This window comes from Lepisosteus oculatus, chromosome 15 (assembly GCF_040954835.1).
Source record: "Lepisosteus oculatus isolate fLepOcu1 chromosome 15, fLepOcu1.hap2, whole genome shotgun sequence".
Taxonomy (NCBI): domain Eukaryota; kingdom Metazoa; phylum Chordata; class Actinopteri; order Semionotiformes; family Lepisosteidae; genus Lepisosteus; species Lepisosteus oculatus.
In genome coordinates, this window is record NC_090710.1 from 30,786,809 (window position 1) to 30,811,230 (window position 24,422).

Sequence of the window (24,422 nt, forward strand, 5' to 3'; positions counted from 1 at the left end):
ATACCACCTTAAACAGAATCAGTGTGCTCTGATGGGGTGACATATCTGTGTAACTATGCAGAATAACTCCACAGATTTGATTGACTATACCAGTGGTTAGTACACCTCTGTAGAAAATGTTCTATTTTATAGGAATTAAAGCTCATTATTTGGTTCATCCTCTGAGTTAGATAGCGGAGGCAGTGTGGGGACGCCCTTTGTCTGAATTATTCTTTCTCCACAGCCAAGGTTTTTTTCTTGGATAATGAAAACAATGAGAACAGCTCAGTAAAGGCCTGGACCATTATCAAGTACATAATGGCCACTGTGTCAGATATTGATGCGTTTGCACACAGACACACTTTATACTGCAGAGATAAAAACACATTGCTATATAGAATCAGCGAAAGGTAATTTCACTGTTCGTCAGATAAGCTGACATATAGAGGAGCAAAAAATAAAAGACCTTAAACAAAAGAATAAAAGTGATTAATACAATATATATAATATGTTGTATGCACACACATACTGTATAACATATTAATAATGTAGCAGTTAGTCAGTTGGTCTGGTTTCTGCTTTGGTTTGGTTTCATTAAGTATTATTAATAAACTAAATCTCTTCAGAAGTCAATTTAACCATTTCACTGAACTGTCGCCAGGTACTGTATGTTGATGTTTTTTTTTTATTTCATTAAAGCAATTGTAGGTTTGCCTTCAAATTACAGTGAGGCTTGGGCTTGTGCATACAGTAAGTTCTTGAATTTGTTTAATATGTGTGATTTTTTTTTAAAGGAGAATAAAAGCTATTATCTCAAACCCTCTAGTTTAATAAATGTATCATCTCAGTGGTAAAAGGCTACATTATATTTATATTATATATTATACATAAGTATTGAAAACAATGCTTTTGAGTATACAGTACAAATAGGAAAAATCATATGCTATATCAGTATTTCCCAGATAATATCCTATGGTACAGTTTATTTTAGCTGTTGTTCATATCAGCAGTAACATGTATTCTAAATAAATATAATATCACAGCCGGGTTTGAAAATAGTGACTTGTATTACAGTCATTCCACTGGCGTTGCATTACATTATACTTGTTCAAAAGAGTTAAAAGGATTTGATTAAAAAAAAATACAGCTAGACTGAACCAAGACAAAAAGTGTCATGCATTCGCAACTTGGGCATTAGGTAAGATCTCGGTCTGACCTCGCTTCCGCCTGGACTAACCACGCGTGCGGCCGAACGGTAGCCTTGAGGGTCTCCGGCATGACATTTTCTAGACGAAATAAGTTTCACTTAACTATACTTAGATAATTCTGGTAAAAACAGGTGTACGATACGCAAACTATTCGCTCGCCATACACGAATGTTCGTTATTGTGATTCACGTTTCCTCAACGAGACGAATCAATCGAGTGAAGACGGCAAAACGTTCAATGCGACACTGTAGTCGTTAAGCAATCATTAATGCACAAACTCGCTTTTTGATCCTTCGATGTCGGCTCTTCCTATCATTGTGAAGCAGAATTCACCAAGCGTGGGATTGTTCACCCACTGATGGGGAACGTGAGCTGGGATAAGACCGTCGTGAGACAGGTTAGTTTTACCCTTAAAACAGACAGTATGTTGGCCCCCTATTAATGAATTGTTTGGATTTGAAGTCAGACAACTGTATTGAGCCGACTTTCTAAAAATTTCCAAATCACATTAGACTTAATAATAATAAACTGGATGTGCCTACAGTATTACATAAGCAATGCATGCTTTTGTCTGTTTAAAAGTTTCAATAACATATGCATTATTATATTCTCAGCTGTGAATGCAAATGTGACCCACAGTAAATACATAACTACGTGTGGTCATGTTGCTATTTTATTAGTTTTCCATTATTAATCCTCTGTTTTTTAATTGCCAGTTCACTCGAACTGATTTGATATGATGTGTTGAGAAATTAAAATCAGTGTTACTGTTTTAGTGTTTTCATTTTCCATTAATTATTTCACCGTTGGTGAGATGTTTGCTTATACAGGTAAATATGGAAAACATTTTGATGTCACCCTCTAGTTTTACTGCTTAATCAACTACTATAATCGGATTGTGATAATTCAGTACAATATGAGAGTATTTTGCCAATATGCTTACTGACCATTTACTGTGTGTCTTGATGCTTTTTACTGTGCAAAAATCGACTACTGTACTGTATATAGTACTGCATGTGACCAGCAGCCTAAGCTCTCATCAACTAAACTGTTAATATATAATATTTCCTCTAGGAGTTACTCAGAAATATTATCCTGATTGTCAGATTTGCCATGTGTCTTTTTATTTTCAGTTTAGCTTCATGCATGATTATTCCTCATGTCAGTAATTATTCCTATGAATACATTGTGCATTGGTGGTATGTTGTTTGGTCATTTGGTCGAAATGTGTTAGGGAGGAAGTGTACCCCTGCAAAGTAATACAATACACAATAGATGTGTTGTACTGCATTCATTTAATGTAAAAATCTAGTTCCTAGCAACAGTATGTAATGTAGAAGAATGTTGTCATACCGTTGGAAATGAAATGAAAAGTAGGTCACAAGTGAATCACACTTTCCCGCAATGTTTTTTTTAGATATTTTTGGATATGCCAAAGATTAGCACATTGAACACACCCTCCCATCGCTCAGAGCATTGACGTTGATGCTCAAGAGACACTCCAGTTTGCTCAGTGTGTTAAAAGAATAGTAGGCACATCAGTGGTGACATATATCATATATATATATTTCATATATTTCATCCATTATATCCCACACATTAAAATTAATTAATATTATGACAAATATGCACTACTTATTACATGTGAGGAAGCAGACATGTGTAAATTGCCCTTTTACAGTGACACATTGAGGCATACAGCTGTTTCATTGCTTTGGGTTTTTTTTTTATTCATTTGTACTGATTTACTAGATTAGATTAACCAGTTTTATAGGCAGCTGTTTCCAAATCAAAGGGTTATCAAAAGCCATGTATTTCTTCTTTATCTGTATAGGCACTGGTATTTTAATTTATCTTCATATGGTCATTAAAATTGGGTACAATTGCAAAGAGCATAGCAGAGGTACTTGAAGTGCTCAGCTAGCCCACAGCTTCAAAAACACTCATCAAACACACGTGTAAAAAGACAGCATTTAACTCCAGTGATACAAAAGCTCTTTGTGCATCACGTGCTTTAGTTCTGTACAGGATGAGTGTGTGTTCTAGGTGGCATGTGTAGCTAGAAAATGAATAGACAATCTCATAAGAACTGTTTCTTCAAATTCTGTACATAAAAAAGCAGGTGCAGTAGTGTACAGGCTTGGAAAAAGAGGCAGTTCTTTATGCAAAGAAGTGGTGCTGGGGTGGAAGGCATTGTCAAAGTGTGAACGTGTGACAGCTGACTCACTGTGTCCCGCCAGAGGCGCCTGGGGGAAATACACAGGCTGCGCACGATGCTCTAAATGACTCCTGACTGCTGTTAATGGTATACCCATGCAGTAATTGTAGAACAGCACAAGACCGAAAATGATTAAAAATGTATTTTGTGGCGAAACTGTAAAAGTACTAGCAAATAAATCGACGGAACAGTCAAAATTGCAGTACACTTTGAATGCCAGGCGTCCCTACCAAGGTCATAAGCTAATGGGTTTCTTTCTGAAAAAAAAAAAAACACGGAGCTGAATAATCAGTCATGGGGTCTGTATCAGCAGTCCATAGGACCGGAAAGCAACTTTTACTTTCTGGCGTTGTCTAAGGGTCCCGACTGATAAGAGGCATCTTGAAAACGAATCTGACAGCGGTGTGCATACAAGACTTGAAGATATAGCTCATAATATAAAAACACTTCCAACTGCGAAAATTTAAATGAGCAATTTAATCTGCAGATTTAATCAATTTAAATGTAAATCTGCAAATCTACAGGCAGTTGGAAAAAGCCATGTTTTAGGATTTGTTCAATACTCTTTTGAGACCTTCATTAAGAAGATGCTTTTGTGCATAGAAATTAAGTTTTACAACACCTGTAGTATGTAGGTACATTTATAAAGGTTATTGATATCAATTGTAAAGTATGCATAGGCATTTGTACAGATCTGTGGAGCGGGGGCCATGATGGTGAAACACAGAAGTTTTATAGAAACAATCAGAGATTTCACTGAAGTGATGGCAGTGCTTTGTATAATTCTTCGCCAAACACCAGCAAACCAAAAGGATACAGAATTACATTATGTTCTTAATAATGGAATTAAAATAATTAGTAAACAGTCAAATGCATGTTTTCTATTTTATGTTCCAAGACAGATGCAGTTCATTTACAGGTACACTGATTCTCTTGTAAAGTGCTGGAATGTATTTTTGAACTTAAGAAAGATACAGTAGGCTGCCAATTTGGTTTGCCTTTTTGATGTTTTTAGTGCAGGGAATTCACCTGATTTGTCTTTTCAAGGTACTTATAAAAGTCCACTTCTTGTACGTGATAAATTAAAGCTTTTCACCAGACGCTTGAAGTTTAGAAACATATAGTGAATGAAGTGAGAGATACTCTACATTTCCCCTTTTGTCTGACTGTGGAGGTAGCACTTATGCAACCATTAAAAAAATCAAACAAAACATTGTCAGCCTCTTGTTAATGCCTCCTGCTTGCCTGCAGACACTCAAGAAGTTCGCCTGTTACATTCAAGAGTTGAATTCTGAGCCTAATGACTGGTTTGGCAACATTCTCACTGTGGACTTGGAAAAGCAGCTCACTTTGAATACTGTAGGCAAGGATGAGCTGATTGTACTATCTAGTGACAGTTCTCTGAAAGTGAGATTTCAGTAACTTGTGTTCACTACATACAGTACATTTTAGTTGGAGGTTAAGAATGAGTGCCAAGTGTTGTCAGGCAAAGCTTTAAAAGTAATTTTGCCATTTTATACCAGAAACAACGTGATTAGTGAAAGTTTTCTTTCAGAATTTGTAGTTCCAATGTTCAACTCAACATTAATGGAAGCACCAAGAAAACAGTGACAAACTGCACAATTCACCTTACTAGGCAAATACATCTGAGGTAAACTTATTACCCGAATCCAGATCATTGATATAAATTAGGAAGAGCACTGGTCTCAGTACAGATCTTTGGTACACCAAGTATTACATCATTGCAATTAGAGCATTCACCCCTTAAACATAAACTCTGTAGTCACAGAGACAATTAAGATTTTTTGGCAACAGATTATAGCTGGGGACTGTACGCATAAAACATAATGGACACTCAGGTTCATAAAATAGGATTCCTGGAACAATCGGTACACTGGGTAGTTGTAGGGGTTGCAGAGAGAGCGTAGCCAACTAATCCCAGTCCATGGCAGGGCTGAGCTCTGTGGTTTGGAGAGCCCTGATAAGAGTCAGAGAGTAAACGGGCCCAGGGTCACACTTGTTCACAACACCAGGACCAAACTAGATTAGTTTTACTGGTCAATCCACTCAGGATTGTCTGATTGTGTTTTATTTATTCAGCTAAAAGCATTAAGCTGGAATGTTGACATTCTTTCGACTTGCTACGTTTTCTGATCTTCCCAGGCTGGTACAGTACGTCATGTAAGTGACATTATTATTAATTGAATCGCTTATCAAACATTGCTAGGTGAAGACAATTAATCATGTCTTGACCAAATATTTTCCTGACGCTCATTATATTTGTTCATTTATCCATGGATCAGAGATCACATCACCCCCAAAAGGTTTGTCCATCCTCTGTCAGCAGACGTTTTTGCCATAGGACACTTTGTATGAACTGATTAAATCATTATTGTGGCTCTTTCTGCTCAACCAATTGCCTGTTCTGTTGTGTTTCTTACACCTGCTTCCATCGTTAACTGATTTTAATGAGAGATGGAGAGAGAGCTACTGATTGACAGCTATAATGACCTCAGTAGTCTTTGTGGGATGAACATTATGTCAGTAATAACTATGGCCCATTTCATTTTACATTTCTGTGTCCATACTATGTTGCTATTTACACTTAAACTTCATCGAACTAATTTTTGACGCAATTAGTCGAGATGAGCATGGTCTTAAGACACAGCTGTCTGTCCTGAGGGATGGGGCTCTTTGTAGCCAGGTGCAGTTCAGATTTCACCATTGCCCTGCAGGGCCTGGCTGAATCTGGCTGCCATTGCATAATTTCAGTAGAAACAGAACACATTTTTACTGGATTGCAGAATTTCTTATATAATTTCAGATACATTACACAGCTCTTTAAGCCTTCAGGGAAACTCTTAATAAAAACCTTACTTTTAAACTCATTTATTTGATTGTTACTGTTTTTGAGATACATTTGGCTCCAAATTCATTTAAACCCAATATACAATGTGACTGAAAGTTGTTTTTAGCAAAGAAAAATGCAAAATGTACATTCAGTATTTTTTGCGTAAGTAAATGTGAACAGGAATAATTGTAAGACTATTAGTATTGAATGAAACAAAAGCACAGCTGTTGAAAATAGCTGCATATTTTTCTTAATCACACTCTTAAAATATGTCAAAAATAAAGTGTTCAAATGGAAGCCATACAGTAGTAGTGTACATAGCTCCAGAGATTTCACAGAAGAGTTTAGAAGTCACCCTGAATGCCAAAGGGTGTTAAAGGAGACAAACACAAAAGTAAATCACTGTGTACCACATCATAATAGGGGATGTCAAGAATTGTCCAAAAATCTAAGATAAAATAATATTATACCTTGACAACTCAAGTGACGGCAATACAACATCTTTATCCAGAAATCACAGTTTCATCTGTGGTGTCCAGCATCAACATGTTCAAGACTAATGGGATAGTTGCTGCCCCAACCGAGGAGGTGTAAGAAATATATACCCAAGACAGAATTGTGATAATTATGTTTACTTTAGGAATTTCCTTTATATTGAAGGTTACAAATTGATCCTAATATACAGTAGCTAACATTTGTGTATATCCTATACCTTTTGTTCTTAGCATAAGAAAGTTTTAAGGGTTCGTAATAATATACCCCCCACCCATTACTCACATTTCTCAGTTGTTATATCCTACAGCTGGATGAAATAATATTACTTTATTTAGATAGATTTTTTACAGAACCAGGCAGACCACATTATTAACATACAGGCTTGGTTTTCCCGCCGATATTTATATGAGATAACACATGCAACCCCAAAAAGTCCAGTACACATAAATGACATAACTAATTAATTTGAGCCTCATATTTGGAATGGTGTGGGAATTGTAATTACAGTAAGGGAACATCATGTGTTTAATTCCTGTTAAAATTATGTTAAATTGCTGTTAAAACAACTCTGATGGGATTAAACTTTATAGACCAAATGAGTTGTAAGTAATGTGCTGAGCATTTAGAGCACAACTATTAATTTATAAATTAGGGCAATACTGTTCTCCCTTAACGCCAAGCCCCTCAAATAAATACAGGGCTGACTTCTTGTATCCTGACTCATCAGCTCGGAAAAAAAAAATCACGTCCTGTTTTATCAGAATGATTAAACGTGAAAGAAGTTCTTTCACTAGAAACGAAAGAGCAGAAGCAAGGCTGTAAGATAAGGATGAAGAAAAGTGAAATTGATAGCAAAAATAAAGGTAAAAAAAACAAGGAAGAATCACATCTTAGCCTGTCAGAATTCATTCTATCTAGACAATGTGCGTGCCTCTTAGTTATTTCATTTCATCAGAGAGGACTCACACCATCCAGCCGTAATCTAGTTTTGTGAGGGAGATCTATAGTATAACCTCCAGCCTTCATTCTCCTCTGCCTTGCCTTCCTTACCTAGTGTCTTATGACTTCCCAATTGGTGGGTGGTCTCACTAGCTAAACGAAGGCAGTCAGCAAGGAATCAGAAGCCTGCCAGAGTGAGAATTCCCTATTTGAAGACTGCTTATGTTACTGTACGTGCAGTGCAAATGTTCTCCTTGCTGGTTGGGGGGCTGTCTCTAATGCTATACTGCGCTCGCAAAAGACAGTGGACCTGCAAATCAGTTTGCTAGAAGATTAGTATTGTGTGTGGACTGGCTGTGCTGGCTGCCGATATTTAATTAGCTCTCCACTGTTAGGGAGACTCTACTGCGCTGTTTAAGGAATCACAGAGGAACATATGAAGAGTCTGAAAACACCGAGGTCAGACAAAAACAAGCTTTGAGAAGAGACCCACTTCGGCACAACTTGCATCCTGTGTTTAAGTTATGGAGCATTCAAGTGAGCCTGCTTAATTCCTTGCTTAAATTGTGGAGAGCTCCTTGTAAAAGAAGTCATTCATGACTCTGGGGAATGTTATTTGTTTTTTTTTCTAAAGAACAGCCGAACTGAGAGGAACTAATACTACCTGACATGCAGCTACAGAAAGGAAACAAGACCACTGGACACAGGCTTGACAGCTCTCAGAGACATCAGACTGTGGATTATATCTGCCATTGATCCTGTGTTTAAAAAAAACACGTTTAATGACTGCTGGATCAGGTAGGGCACTTCTGGGCAATGAAAATCTGAAATACTCTGATGAGTTCAGGATACACTTTCTGTTTAAAGCAACACAAAATTTAGCCACCTTCTGTCTTTAGTGCAAATGGATTTTCTGTTTCGCAAAGGACAGACAAAGGCGTGTGTTTAAAATACAGGAGGAACCTACAGTATAACAACTTGTTTTTGCGATAAACCTATGCTGTAAACTGTAAACATACAATCTGCAGCTCTGCTTATGTGATGTAAAGTATTTCTTTTCTCAAACCATGTTCCATCTGAAGCCGACAGACATGTTGCAAATATCTTTCTTTTTTGCATCATATAATGTCAGTAAGTTATACAGAATCTTTATTACCTGGAGATAGGTGGGACGACTCAAGAGTCCTTATATATCCCAGCAATATGCATTTTATCTCTGTCTCTATTTGCTGTGGAAGGATGACTTAGGAATGCATCCATGGGTTTTTCAAGGCAGTGAGGACCCATGGCTTACTTTTGTATGTGATCTGTGACAAAGGAGCGGTGATGATCACACATCCACCAGCCAGGAATGTGTCCTTTTGTGGTTCTCCTGCATCCTTCTTCAGGTAGCAAGCTCTGCACTCTGTCAAGCCTTACACGAGAAATATTCAAATAGAAAAAAAGTCATTAAAAAATGAACTTTTCGGAGGTGAGCAGTAACAGCTCCAACCTGACGTCCGTTTCCTTCATCCCGCTGAACCTTGACCGCAGACCGCAGAAGCCGGAGTTCCTGCTGGGCAAAGCCAACGGCTCCCACCCCTGCAACACCAGCATGGACGCCAGAAACCTGTCGGACCTGTCGTGCGCCGAGGGCCCGGCGCCGCAGTGCTTCTCCATGGTCTCCCTCCTCGACAAGAACTGGCCGGCTCTGCTCACCATCGCCGTCATCGTCCTGACCATTGCAGGGAACATCCTGGTCATCATGGCTGTGTCTTTGGAGAAGAAGCTACAGAATGCCACCAATTACTTCCTGATGTCTCTGGCCATCGCCGACATGCTGCTGGGTTTCCTGGTGATGCCCGTCTCCATGCTCACCATCCTGTATGGTAAGTCCTCACAATCGATGCCATTTAACATGCCTGGGTGCAGACAACTGACCCACACACGGGCACAGAGGTAGCTAGATATTGCCTGTTGCTTGCTATGACTCATTCATAAAAGGGCAGAGACGCACATTGCTCCCCCCAGAGAAGTACACCTAACTACAAAAAAACAACCATTCATGTACTCAGCAGAGTATGGCTAGCTTTAAATGGACCTTGCTTTCACTCTACTAAAATTGAATTTACCGGTCTAGACTCCATAAGGCGCACGTATCCTTATGGTGAGGACGTGCTTTCACATTGAGTTCTCCACTGAAAAATTTAAAAAGAGACGCTTGAAATCTTCCAGCCTATAATAATACTTCTGCATTCACAGATGACACACCGCACTGCTTTCTGTGACAGTAGATAAAGTGCATTTAGCTTCTTTCTTTATATACCTTCTTCGTATCTTAACCATCCTCGTCTGTTCATCTGTTCATTATTAGATATCTCTTTAAAATCCAGGGACTTTCTCTTTGCAGTTTCAAATGTCAAACTGTTTTCCCTTTAACAGCCAGTATTCCTTGAGCTTTTAGTAGCTAGCTGACTTGCTACAAGGCACCAATGTAGGAAACCAGTCTAAAGATGTTGTGCTGCAAAAATGGCCATTTCACTAGCATAAAAAATCACCAGAAAAAACATACAGGAAGTAAATGATATTTCACAATGATTAGACTTATTTAATATACTGTACTGTACTGTAGGTGGTGCACATGTTCTTATGTATGAGCTTTCTTAGGATATTAATTTACATCTTGCAATTGTTTGTTTAATTCCAGTTGGAATTCTGCAGATTTGTTCATAGTAGTTATTGTAAAAAAGGCAGGAACAGTTGTTTTCATTTTTAGATTTTGCTTCAGACATACGGTACTAGTATTCTATTGCTTGTATATTACATTGCAAAATCAGCTTTCCAAAATATAATTATTGTGGCACTTGTCATTGTATTTTGTGTTTGTTACACAGTAAGCACATAAACCACTGAATCTAGTTTTGAAATGTAAGCTTTTGAAATTTAAATAAACTGTACATTGTCTTCACACTTTATGTGATCACTGATTGTATACCTTTTTTCAGTCATTACAAACCATGGGGCATACAGATTAGATTAGTTCGATTAGTTTAAGTTGTTACTGTTGATACAGTACTGTTGATATTAACACATAAGTATTGTAAATCACTCTGGATAAGAAAACCTGCCTATAATAATAATAATAATAATAATAATAATAATAATAATAATAATAATAATAATAGATGGTGGCCTCTAGTGGTAGAATCTGCATACATACTGTACAAAATTTAAATCTTTACAAAATGTTGTTTGTTTCAGCAACATCTGCCATCTTTCATTCTGTCTCCATTTTGATTGACATCTTCAGAATGTTATATTTGCTTTCAGCAAATTACGAGGAGGCTCTGGACCAGCAAACAGGCCTCCAGCTAATTTACCACTCGGGCCTTGTGAGCAGACCCCCGCGTCCCTCTGCATGTGTAGAATGTCAAGACACTTGAGGCTCACATGTCTCCTGGGTCAAACGCCAAGCCTTCCACCCGGCCCGCTGACCGTCTGCCTGCACGTTTCACACTGAGTCCGAATACGACACGCTTGCACAAATCAAACTGATTCTTCCAAGTTCTTTAAGTAAATACTTGACACACGAAGCTCCAGGGGTTAGGACGTTCCTTGATACCGGATTCTTATTCCTGAAGTTTCTCCAAACTACGCATTTAATACAATTTTTCAGGTATTAATTCCTTACTCATTGGTGAAGGGATGTTTTAAAATTCTATTTTCACTTCTTTTTTGTCCCAGATCCTCATTTCAAGAATAGCCAGAGTACTTGTTCCTTTCATTTCTTTCATTTTGGTTTTAGTACTTCTTCAGTGCGATATCATCAGTACTGTTTTTCAGACTGCCTGATATTTCAGACTTGTATTGATGGTCATTGTAGTCTATTTATTCCTAAAAGACACTTGAGAGTGCAGCTTTCTGGTGCAACACACAATAACCACAATAACACAATAAATACACAATAAATAAAACATATCATTTTTCACTTCCAGAACAATCTGTGTGGTTTCTTCTCCCTTGTGTTTTTTGCCTGTCAGTCTGCTCCTTGGTATGTGGATGCACTTTCATAACAATGTACAGTAAATGTAAATATAGTTGGAATGGAATGAAACAGTGGAGTAGTAATTAGCACTGCTGCCTGACAGCTCTTGGGTCCTGGGTTCAATTCTGGACAGGGGCACATTATGTGTGAAGTTTGCATGTTGTTTCCAGCTGTGCTTGAGTTTCCCTCTGGTTGCTCCGGTTTCTTCCTACTGTCCAAACACAATCGGGTTAGGTAGGTTAATTGATCACTTAATTGTCTCTGTTAATTTGTTGCCAGCAGCCATATCACTCTGCAACTCACAACTGGCAGCCCACTGAAGCTCAGCAGGTGAGAGCCTGGTCAGTACCAGGATGGGAGACCACCTGGGAAAAACTAAGGTTGCTGCTGGAAGAGGTGTTAGTGGGGCCAGCAGGGGGAGCTCACCTTGCAGTCCATGTGGGTCCTAATGCCCCAGTATAGTGATGGGGACACTATACAGTAAACAGGCGCTGTCTTTCAGATGAGACGTAAAACCGAGGTCCTGACTCTTTGTGGTCATTACAAATCCCAGGGTGTTTCATGAAAAGAGTAGGGGTGTAACCCTGCTGTCCTGGCCAAAATTTTCCATTGGCCCTAACCAATCATGGCCTCCTAATAATCCCCCTCTATGAATTAGCTTCATCACCCCACTGAGAGCTGGTGTGTAGAGAGCGTTCTGGCGCACTATGGCTGCCGTCGCATCATCCAGGTGGGGCTGCACATTGGTGGGGGTGGATCCCCATTACCTGTAAAGCGCTTTGAGTGGAGAGTCCAGAAAAGCGCTATATAAGTGTAAGCAATTATTATTATTATTATTATTATTATTATTATTATTATTATTATTATTATTAATTTGTGTGCATGTGCCCTGTGATGGACTGTCATTCTGTCCTGTCTTGCGATCAATATGTCCAGCTCAGGCTCTTGGTTACCTCAGCCCTTACCAGAAATGAGTGGCTTTTCTGAAATTAGATGGATGCCTGGATTTCACAGCTTTCAGTAGCTGTCACTCATGTGTTTCCTTACTGTGTCTTATGGTCACAAAAATGTGTGGGCACAACAAAAACGGCAAATGTATGAGGTGGATGAGAGACTTGTTTATTTGCTGTGTATATCACATTAAAATAGCCATACCATTTGGAGAAATTTAAGATCAGTTGTAAGGCTGAGCAGGCAGCTTTAAAAACATTGTCGTCAATTAAGAGAACAAATACATATTTAATAATTGAAAGAAGAAGAAGACATAGTCTGTATATCCTTGGACAAAACCTAATGGAAACATTCTATCTGAATCTCAGTGTACAGTGGAAACTGAAAAGCAACTTGTTCATTTTATCATCCTCTTCCTACTGAGGCAAACCTACATTTTTCACTTTCAGTGGAGAGCAAGCTGTTAATACTGTGCATTCTGAAGAAATGGAGGGGTGTTTTATATATAAAAATAAAAAGCCCTGCAGACTTTAAAGAATGGCAGCATCAGTTCTTTCCTTTCTGTAAATGATTTGCTGTTATTAAGGTTTTAACATTTTGAGTCTTCAGAAGTTATTGTTGGCAGGTCGGTCCCTTTTCAGGCCTTCAAGGCTCAGGGGCAATGGGGTGCAAGGGCCACCATCTTTCTTGACCATCCGACACTGGAGGTGGAGGTGATGAGGTCAGCACCACGCGCCAGCCAGCCTGTTACCCCCAGAAGGATTAACCCCCAGTACTCTAGTGGAAAGCAGGCTGAGTGGACCTGGGAGCCCTCTGGAAGGAATGAGAGCTACATCACCTGCCCCTACCTGGGATTGAACCCAGAACCTTCCGGTCAGGAGCTAGACACCCGTGTGCTCACCTGAATGTTTTCTAAATGCCTGCATTGCAAAAACAAATGTAGGTACTTCCTTAACAAAACAGACTGAAAAAATAGACATTGCATTTTATTTCTTAATTGTATTGCCCAAGACGTTTTTGAGAAAGCAGCAGATTTACTCTTGACTTGAGCAACCAATTTGAATTCTGTAAGACAGGAAATGGGACTGGATGATACAAGCATGATTCTATCCAAATCACGTCAACTGTTCACCCAAACATGCAAAACTGAAATTTGAATGTGCCATTTGTGGGATATTTTCTGTTTGTCGACAGCTCCTGTGTCTGTTTCTTTGAAATGGCAGCAGCAGGCCATACTGGGACATACTCTAGACATATAGGTTAATATTCAATCATAGTTAATTTATTAATATATTCTGTTGCATTCTAAGTTTATTTATTCTGACTTGATTAGCTTGATTTAATTAGTTTAATGCTCTTGCTCATTATATGGTATTAGCAGAAATACTGTTGTACATATTCATGATACATAAAAATCTTTAGTTCAGTTGCATTTAAAAAAAATAAATTACAATATTGAAAGTGTGTTGATTTAGTTCAAAAAGGAGACTTGCTGCAGGTTTCAGAGTGACACAACCTTACTACCTTTGCATTCTAGTCCAAAAATAAACAACTTAGTTGTAGCTGATCTGTTTTTTCACAGTTTTAATTACAATGATTTTGTTTTGAATTATTTTCTGTAATAAGGTTTCAAACAGCTCCGGAAAAGTCCGGTAAAATTAGATTCCTCACATTGGTCATACGTTATTCTTCAATCTATCAAAACAGCATGTGCTTTCACCTTTAATCTGCATTTCTCAATGTTCGTCAAGTGGTAATTATGATATTGCACAAAAGCTCAATGCCATTTATTTTCTGCCCTATGCTGCAGTCTTCACATGAGCAAAACAAAAGAATTAATGCTCTAAAAATGTGTCCCTGCTGAACACACGCATTTACTATTTTATGAAAAGGCCATTGCTTCAAGTAATTTTGCATGATGAATTCATTTCTATAATAACCTATTTTAAAAATGTAAAAAAATAGGATAGATGTTAACATCTCAGAACTGGAATTGGAAATCATCCCACATGAACAGATTTGGTTTATCACTCACATTGCAGACCTTCATTATAGATTCCTGTGTGCCACTTTTCAAAATACCGCACTTCCTGTGCCTGGCACCTGTGCTGGTGACTTTAGGAATTCAAATGCTCTTTCACTGATTCATGATTCAGATACAGTGGTCACAGCCATGACAAACTGCACCTCTGCTCTTATCTGACTCTACATTCAGCAGTGCTGACTCAAGCACTGATCTTTTCTTCAGCAGACTTTCTAGAGGAATTCCCCCTACACGCTGGGGAAGGTCTGTTGGCACACAATTACATACATCCTCAATCCGTTCTACAGTATATGAGCAGGTGGGAAAGTTAATCTGTTCATTTGTTGAATATGACAACAAAGTGCAGATGATATACAGTACTACAGTTCAGAGTTTATGCTGTACAGTATATTGTCAAGGATGTTAAGCTGCTACATTGCAACACCTATGGAGAGAGGAGTTTATTTGCCATTTGTACTGTACATGTGCATTGGGATTCTTATTCTCGCTGTTTTCTTGGGACGTACAGTACACAGTACAGTAGACAACACCACACAATGTGCACAGCACATTACAAAACAGTAATTAATAATGACAGTTGTAGATGACCATTGTGCCAAACATAGCACAACAACATATAACGCTGTAGTACAGAACAATAAACACACAGGGCAATGAATATGTGATAGCCAAGTAAAAAGTACAGAGAGCTATTATACTACAGTATATATATACCTGTATACAGTGTATTCAGTGCAAAACTAGGGGTTGCATTACAAGCTGCCAGTAAATTTGTAAACACTCCTATGCAAATAGTGCAGATACAGTAGTCAGACACCTACTGTAGTATACATGAAGAGCGTATTGAAATTTTTGGGAGCATACAGTAGATTTTTTTTTTAATTATTATATAATTAAAAATGATACACAAAGGGAGACGAAGGGATTTATACTTTATAAATAACACCATGCTCTTCTTCCCAGGCATTCAGATTCTGAAGGTAAAGTTTCCAGCTGTGACAATATTTCCTAGCTTAAGTAAAGTTAATATTTAAATTCAGCCTATGAAAACAAATAATTATGTTTAATTTATTTATTATTTGACTTGATTAGCTTAAATGCATATTGCTACGTTGTTCCAAGAATTGAATCTAGAAAGCAAAACACTAGTTAAAAAGCAGTGTCTTTCTTACTATGCAAATTCTTTTTTTCTAATATTTTAGGGGGAATTTCAGTAAGAACTGCAGGGTAATTCATGATAAATGGCTTTCTTAAATTGATTATGCATGCATAAGACATCCATTTTGCCTTTAAACCCCACGATTCGTATGTATTCGTATATCTTCAAAATTATGCGATTTAGTCCTGCTTAGATATTAAGGCTATAAGCTCTGTTCATACTCACTTAACTGGAGATTCGTCACAAAACTATTGCTTGTTATCATATAATTGTCATTCCTATAGTACTGTAGTTCCATTCCATTTTATAAACCACTTTATCCAATTTCAGGTCAAGAGGGAGCTGGATTCTAACCCCACAAGCAACAGGTCTTTTCCTGCCCCCGTCCTCTCCTGTCTTCCGTCCCGGCATGGCCTCCCACAGCTGGAGGAGGAGCAGCCCTGCTCCTTTTCCCCCTGTGGGCTGACCATCGCTCAACACAGTTCTCACACCCTACACTTCCTCCCTCTCCCCGTTCGGCCCAGAAATGTTACGGAGGCTTCCTTCCGAAGGCTGTTTCCTTTCCCCCTTTTCTTCACTGGCACAACTATCCGTATCCTTGTTCCTGTTCTATTTAAACCTCATAACTCAATATGGAACATGGAAATCGGCATTATGGTGTTGTACTTGATCCTCTTGGGTGCTCTGACAGTTTCGTCCTCTTAGCCAGGTGGTCGTTGTTTTCTTAGCTTGGTGAGTTATGCCAACAAACCAAGTTCATTCAGATGTCACCTTGACTTCGCTTTATTTGGGGTTTATCTGAACTACTGATATAATATGCTCACCAAGGTCTGCACTCTAATGTTTTTTTGTAAGACCACAAAAGCTTAATGAAAAAAAGTTACAAATGAGAGGAGGCCTTTTGGTCAGGTGAATTAATTTGGTTGTTAATGAATCAGAGAATCGCATGTGTCCGGTTCTCGAAAGAGATTAGCGCATCAGCCACTAAAGTTTGGGTAGGTATCAAGATTCAGAATCCCTCATCCCTTGGTGTGAAAAGTGACTTCTGATCTCAGTTTTAAATGTGCCTCCCTGTAGCTTTCTCTTCTGTGTCCTCTGCTTTGTGTTTCCCTGTTGGATCTAAAGGGGGCCCATCAACAGCGCTGGTAGCTTGTTCCACATCCTTCTGAGTGAAAAAATGCCTTCTGATATCTGCTGGTTTCTTTAAAAAAAAAAAGACAGAGTGTCTGTTCCCACAACATGGCTGGGTAACATGAAGCGGATTCCATTAATTTAACGTTCTCAGAAAGTGTTTGCTTGCAGTGTTGTACTACAGGAAGAGCAGAAAGCATATTCTTGTAAAGGAACACCACGCTTGTTTAATTCAAACTGACATATGGGTGTGGGTGGGATGAGGGTCTGTTCCTGAGCAGAATAATGCCCCTTAAACACGCAGCCAAAGCTGAAATCACTTACAAAGAACCACAGGTTTCGAAACTGATGTATTGGCCTCCTTCCATCGCCAGACCTTAATTCCACTGAAATGTTCCGAGATAAACTTGGCAAAAGACCGAGAACTAAAACGGGAACCAGCTAAGTGGGATTAAACGGACCAAAACGAAGTTCTGACATGGAGTGCTGAGAGTATGGATTGCTGTGACCACTAAAAATGAGAGGGTGACTGAGAAGGCAAAGATATGAACACTTCACATTTATGCTTCCTCTGGTTGTACTGCAGTCAGATTCTCCCCCGATTCCTGTGCATTCTGCAGCTCTCCGGTTGAAAGGACCGTATATGTACAGAGCTGCAGAGAATGGCTCGTAGGGAGATCAAAGGGGAGCTCCAGCGAGCACAGGGCACCGACAGGAACAAGTCTGGAAGGGCTTCAGGCTTCTGAAGCAGAACCATTCCAACTTGTCTCCCCCCACACAGGGTCCGTGAGCTACTCCACATTTAGTAACATTTAATGAGCCGTCTAACAGTGTTATGAAATCATTTTTACGAGGGGTCAGCCATGAAGTGATTAAAATGCCCTACGGGGTTGGGATATGAAGAGAGGATGAGCCGGAGTCAACGGAATGGAATGGCTTTCTCATCCCTGGGAGTGACTGCACATCAGAATGCACAGGGCTCACCTGGGTGTCTGAGTGCATAATGCAACTCCCTGATCATTTTTAAACTGGCTTGTTTCCACTGAAGGGGCTGTTGTTTTATGGAGTTATTCTGATTAACGTGTGGTTCAGGAGGCACCTTTGATGAAAAACTGCTCATTACCGGCACCCACAAATGTTAAATTGCTTAGACTTTTGCGTAGGTTATTAATCCAAATTACAAGGGATGCATTAATATATTCATGACAAAATCCTGCTGGAAGCTCATGAGCAAAAATCCTCTTGGGAATGAATTAAAATATATTCTGGTTCATCATCATCAGGAGGTAGTTTTGCTTGATCTCACTGATATAATTACGATTATTGTTACAGAACCTTAACTCTGATTTCGGATATGCAATGATGATCTCGACTGTCCGAATAAACTGGGTTAAAAGAGCGGCAGAACACACCTGTGAAAATGTTGCAGATAAACCTGAGCGCTCATACGCATCTAGTTAAGACAACTTTTGTTGGAGGCGCATACTGATAAGGGATACATTTTAAATCTGAAATCCAAATTTAATTAATTGAAATCCCTTGCTTATCCAGATAAGTTAATGGCGAACAAATTCTCATTTACAGCGATGACTTGGAGACCCTTTTGAGTAGCGGCAAATTTCCTTGAGCAGTCTGAGAGGAGTAACTTGCTCAATGGTACACAATCACAGTGTCACACCTAGGATATGGACCACAGCCTTCCACCTCTGAGTCTAGACCCCCAGCCACTACTCTACACTACTGCCCAAGTTGTCTGCTGTAGGCATTGTTGGAGCATTATGCTCCATAAGGTTACACTCAAATGAAGTTTAATATCAGGTGCCCAATTTAAAAAAACGAAAATGATTCCACCTGCAAAATAAGAGCAAATGAGAGTATACACTATACACTACCAAGATTCAATTCACCAAGGTCCCAAAGATGCTGAGCATCAAAACAGGGGTTTAATAGCTAAACGTGGTCTGAAGTTCCACATGAGATTCATTAAAAAGGTACAGTAGCACTATGTTTTCTGGCAGAGCGCTATTTTTCTTCAGTTATCTCTTAATGAACATCATTAATCACTAGGTCTTCTTTTCGTGAGTCTCTCCTGTATTGACACATGGAGCTTCCAAAAGATTCTCCTAGCCTGCTGTGCTTCTTTTCTCAATGTGTTAGTATTTTTATAGCTCCAGTTCCCAGTCGTGCGTCTATTTGCCACCTCTGGAGACGTAAAGAACATTTTTCATGTGGAAATGACTTCCTCTAGGGAAATCCTTTTGATTGGTGAAATTAACTGTGATGACTAACCACTGTTCTCCAAGCGCCAGTGTTTTTTTTTCTTTATGCATTTGTTTCATTTGGGATGTTACAGAATTTGCAGACACATACTGTACTTTCATCACACCTTGCATTATGAATCACGAGCCATTAGAACTGAGGACGGGGCCAGTCTCATGATATTACATTGATGTTTTCCGTACTCCGTACTGAATAGGCTTTCCATTTCTATTTTAGTTCTCGTTTGTGAGCGTGTGCCTTAACCACACTGTTAAGATAAAAAAGTTAAATCGTTTTATCCTTGCATATTCCATTGAATTTTCAATGAATATTCTTAATGTTGCAACGCAAGCTATGACACCTGTGTTTGGTCATAATAAAAGCAATAGGAGAATTCTGTTTAACCAAGGCAGTGCATTTACTTTATATATGCATGCATGTTCCTGCATCCCAATGAAGTTAGACATAGATGAGGTATTATAGATGCACAGTGCAGTTCTCTGTGCAATTTTTGACAGACTTTCAAAACCTAATATTTATGCGACATTGAAGGCTTTAAATTTAATGTGAATCAACAAACCTGTGTCCGAATAGCAATTGCAATCCCTCAGTTTTGTTCTAACTTTTTCATTTGACACTTTTTTATGAATCAAATTTCGCTAAAAATATATTTCTCCAATTCCCAGTTATATCCAGTGCAAATCAGTGTGAGGCATTTGGGATTAGGAGGTTAGAAAACTCTGGAGTAACCTGAGATTTAAAAACGTATTGTGTGAAAATTCATACACAGATTGCAACTTGAAAATAGGAACCACAACACCTGGTGCTTTAGGCCCTGGATATTTTCCTTGGGCTCAAGGGTTATTTCTTTACTCAGCCGAGAAATACAGTACAGCAAGACACTTTCTAACCCAGCCTCATTGCACTGCTTTCTCTGAGAGCTGCTATGACATACTGTACTTGTCTAGGCTTTACTGCAACAAATTAATTCCTGAGATAGGATCTAACAAATATGTAGGCAAATTAAAGTCATTTGGTTAAAAAAAAACTTTATCCCCTTATTGGATAAGTTTGTTTTTTTTTAAGTCCACTGCATCTCTAATACAAGTGAGAATAATTGGTTGTGAAGAAGTATCCTATGAGTGTCCCGCAGATCGATACTGTGCTGAATTACGAATGCTGTGTGATAACAATAGTCTTCAGCTCCACAACTGTCATCTTTAAAGGGAAATTAATTTGTATGAACCACCTCTGATTCCCAATTAACACATTGTGACACTTGTTAATTGTTCAAAGACTTTCATTTCCATTGCTGTGCAATGTGATACCCCTCATTTATTTTCTGCTAAATGAAGCAAAGTTAATCTGATTTGGCACCTGGTTTCACTTCATAAATCATCGCTTTACTGCACCTTTGATACCTGTCAAGAACTTTTGTCTGACAGCTTATGCAATACGGGTTTTTTTATTCTTTTCTAGTTGACGGGAATTCCTAACCGCGTTTTTTAGGAAAACGAAGCTTTAAGATTCTTAAGACTCAGAAGTGTGGTTCTGCAGTCCTGCTGCCCTCCCTCGTTAGTCACAGCGGTTGTTGAGCCACAAGCAAAAACCCGGTTCAAAGTAAAGACTGTTATGCCACTGGTGCGGAGGAGAGATTTTTGTGCTAAAAACGGACAGTTCCATAATACTGCCATGGCACCAGACAAGAGCCGAGAACAACCCGAAGTTTAGCCAGAAATCAGTCCTGCCTCGCCAGTGTCTTTGTTGTGTTTCCCCTGCCAGCGGGTTTGGCGTCGATGGAGACCAGAGTGACTGTTCAGGCGTTGTCAGTGGTGATAACAGTGTGAGCGAGCAAACTGAGGGCTTGTATAGTGTAGGTAAGGAGCACGCTCTGGGGGCGTTTTGTCCTGCCTGGGCTCCCCTCCCCTCCTTCTTCAGACAGAGGGATGTTCATCAGAGCCACTGCGCCGGGCTCCCTCAGCTCCTCCGACCGGCTGACATCATTCCTCCGTCCTGTCTGCCGCCACCCCCGGCGGCCTCCATTCATCACACTGGAGCGGGAGAGAGGGGGCCCCCATCCCGCCGTCCCAAACACTTGACCCTCCCATTAAAACTCTTGCGAAATATACTGCCCCGTTATGTGCTCAGTACCGCTTGGCGTTTCTGTGCTAAAACATTTAACTCCCGCTAGAGACTTTGGAAGAATAACTGCAACTGAGTTTTCTCTCCCTTTTTTTTTCTCTGCTTCTTAATCATCCATAAAGAGACCCCAGGAGACATCCTTAGGTCTTGTTATTCGTGCATGCTGAAATCTATCAAACGACAGCACAGCACTAACACGTGTCATTTATCTGGAAACCAGAGCTGTCATTTGACTCCCCTGGGCACTTAGCCCATAATGGGCATGGTTCATAAATATGCACCCGGTTCGAAACGTCTGATGGATGCTTAATTGACTCGGTAGCCTGGAGCTCTTTGCGTGGAGGAAAACTTCAGTCTAGCGATTCTGAAATCTCAAACAAAGTGTACAAGAACACTGTTAGAGCAATTCTGGGAGCAAAAATTAAAATGTTCCCCTTTAGGATGAGTTAGCCTTTGTAAGATTTGACTTCCCTCGTCTAGATTTGAAAGAGAGGACAGAAGCCCAAGCCAGAAAAATAAAAATTTTAAATACTACAGACGATAAGAAAATGAGTATCACACAGATCTTAAAATAACGCTTAGTCCTCTACGGATAGGAATAGTGCAGGAGGAAAGTCATGAGTTTCTCCAAAGAATCACTGTCATGTCCCCCTGGCTGTAGTCTTGTTTTGTGTTGTTTCCCTTGTCTTTTCTCTCTTCCCTGAGCCACAGGTGGGTTTATAAACCCCACATCATACGATCTGATCAAAATCTGACAGCAGTATAATACTCTACAGAAGCTCTTGGACTGTGAAGTCTAAATTGGTCCTTTATTGATTCCTTGATTTTTGCTATGAACTCTAATAATTGGATAATTAATAATCATATAATGTGTCTGGAGTCTCTAGATGAAAGTCTAGAAAAGATATCAGATGACAACACAGGATTACATTTACATTCATAATAGGAATAGGAAAAATAAGAGAAAGCAGTAGAAAAGGGAATGGTAGGTGAGAAAGATAGAAAGGAAAGTTGATATAAAATTACATTACAAAAATGTCTAATGACACTGTCATTTGTAAAATTTTTAATTTTAGTTTAAAACAATCATCAGAGTGGTTTTGTTCCTCAGTAATGTATTCTTATGCAAGTATCCCATCATCTAACAAATATAGCCCTTGTTCTTTTGTTTTTATCACAGAGTGCTAAATTAATTTAATTATATGTTAAATATTTAAAGAAATACTATACTTTGGACTATACAGTGCCTTTACCTTTACAAGATATATTGTACTCCTGGTTTAGATGTACGCATTATATAAACCTAGGGCACATTCAAGAAAACCCTTTACATTCAGTTTGCAAGCTTTCTTGGGGTGGCATTATAGTGCTTTGGTTAATGGTACAGCATTTCTAAATACAACACAGACTTTCTGCATTTCATCAAGAACCACTACAAGTACATTCAAGCAGTTCAGGATGAAGGCACAAAGTATAGATGCTCACGCTTCTGGCCACCAGTGAAGATCAACAAGAATACAAAACATGATGAACCAAATTAATTTCAATCATGCAAAGTACCTTCTCACCACGGCAACACTGAACTAGATGTTTTGATTACAGCCTGTACCCAGCTGTCTGAGGATTTTCTGAGGACTGAGAGCATCTCATTTTGAGGGGCTGTTGTCATGGTTATTAGACTTTATTCAGAATGTATTGCTCAGCAACAGACATGTGAATGTGCTACCCTTTGCCTGGCATGTTTTATTGCAACATTTAACTGTGGTCACCGCTACATCCAGTATCACCATCTTACTAGACTCGGCAACGCGGTTTCATTGTTAAGGACCATGGGTCATCAATTTTCAGTGCAATAGCTCCCTAAATGATTTGATCATCCAGATAAAAAGCATGCTGTTACAATGGAAAATCTGGGAGACAACCTACAGACAAAATCACAGTTTCAGTTAACACTGAAGTCCTAAATCCTGCATCCGATGTTCACTGTTGATAAAAGGCAAAGGTTTACAAGTAATGTGACATTTGTATTCGTTAAGTCCAGTCCAGGAACGGAAGACATCCAATGCTTGAAAGCTGTTTGCTATATACTTGATGTATATGTAAAGGGAACTAAGTCATTTTAATAAGTTTAATAAGAGGGCAAAGCCATTACACTGTAACAAGCTGCGTTGTTGTTCGAGTGAGGAACCCTATGCGGAGCAGGGGAGCCCAGGCAGGAGAGACTTCTGACGAGTCCAAAACGTCAGGCAGAGACGTGCCCGAGGGCGAATTCAGGGTTCGATACCAAAGGTTATCAAAACAGAGAGAGGCAGACGAGATCGATGTCAAAATTGAAGATCCGGGTTCGAGTATCCAAAAAGGCAAGAGGACGTTAATAATGAGAGGCAAGGAGTTCTGAGAAAGCTAACAATACCGAGCGCTGTTCCGTGAAACAGTAAGTAGAGGGTGTGTTAACAAGTGAGATGCTCAGATTGGATGAAGGGATAGATCAGCAGTGTTTGCTGGTGCTTAACTGAGGCGAGACCGTTTGTGAGGAGGGTTCCGATTAGCAGCGGACGTGACATACTGTATACTACTGAAGTGATCAGTTGAACTCAGCAGTAAAAATGCTTTAGGATGTTAGTTGGCGAAATGTCACACAAGGCTTGGCAGCATGACTCACTACAAACTAATAAAGGACTCAGAATTTGCCGTTAGAGACCAATCTATCCTGACATTCAAACAGCCGACCTTGCAATCTCTCCTCTCCCCCTGCACCTCGCACGTACACAAAGATAACTCAGAGTGTCTGTCAGTCTCACTCAACTTTCCTGCAGAAGTATTGGTCAAGCATAAGGAAAATAATCAGAAAACAGAATAATCACCTCTTGAAACAGCTGCCTACACATAATAACATTTGTCAGTATTGCCGACAGCAAGACGTTTGAAATTATATACAGTATTGTAAAGGAACAACAAATCTCTATACTGCGCCTCTGTGACACTATCCATGAAATCCATCTGTTTTGTATAAAACCATAAA

At 39.2% G+C, this 24,422-nt stretch overlaps 1 protein-coding gene across 2 annotated transcripts in view; it reads left to right on the forward strand.

The window, feature by feature from the left end:
* Positions 1-1,248: 1,248 nt before the first annotated feature.
* LOC102696873 (5-hydroxytryptamine receptor 2A) overlaps positions 1,249-24,422 on the forward strand; it is a 41,852-nt gene continuing 18,678 nt past the window's right edge. Inside the window, exons 1-3 of one of the 2 annotated variants that reach the window (XM_015364055.2) lie at positions 1,249-1,584; positions 8,086-8,488; positions 9,224-9,558. In XM_015364055.2, the coding sequence (XP_015219541.1) occupies positions 9,285-9,558 (274 nt within the window). In that variant the 5' untranslated portion in view covers positions 1,249-1,584; positions 8,086-8,488; positions 9,224-9,284. Of the gene's footprint in view, positions 1,585-8,085; positions 9,559-24,422 lie in introns of both variants that reach the window. The other variant, XM_069179073.1, reaches the window with a different exon arrangement.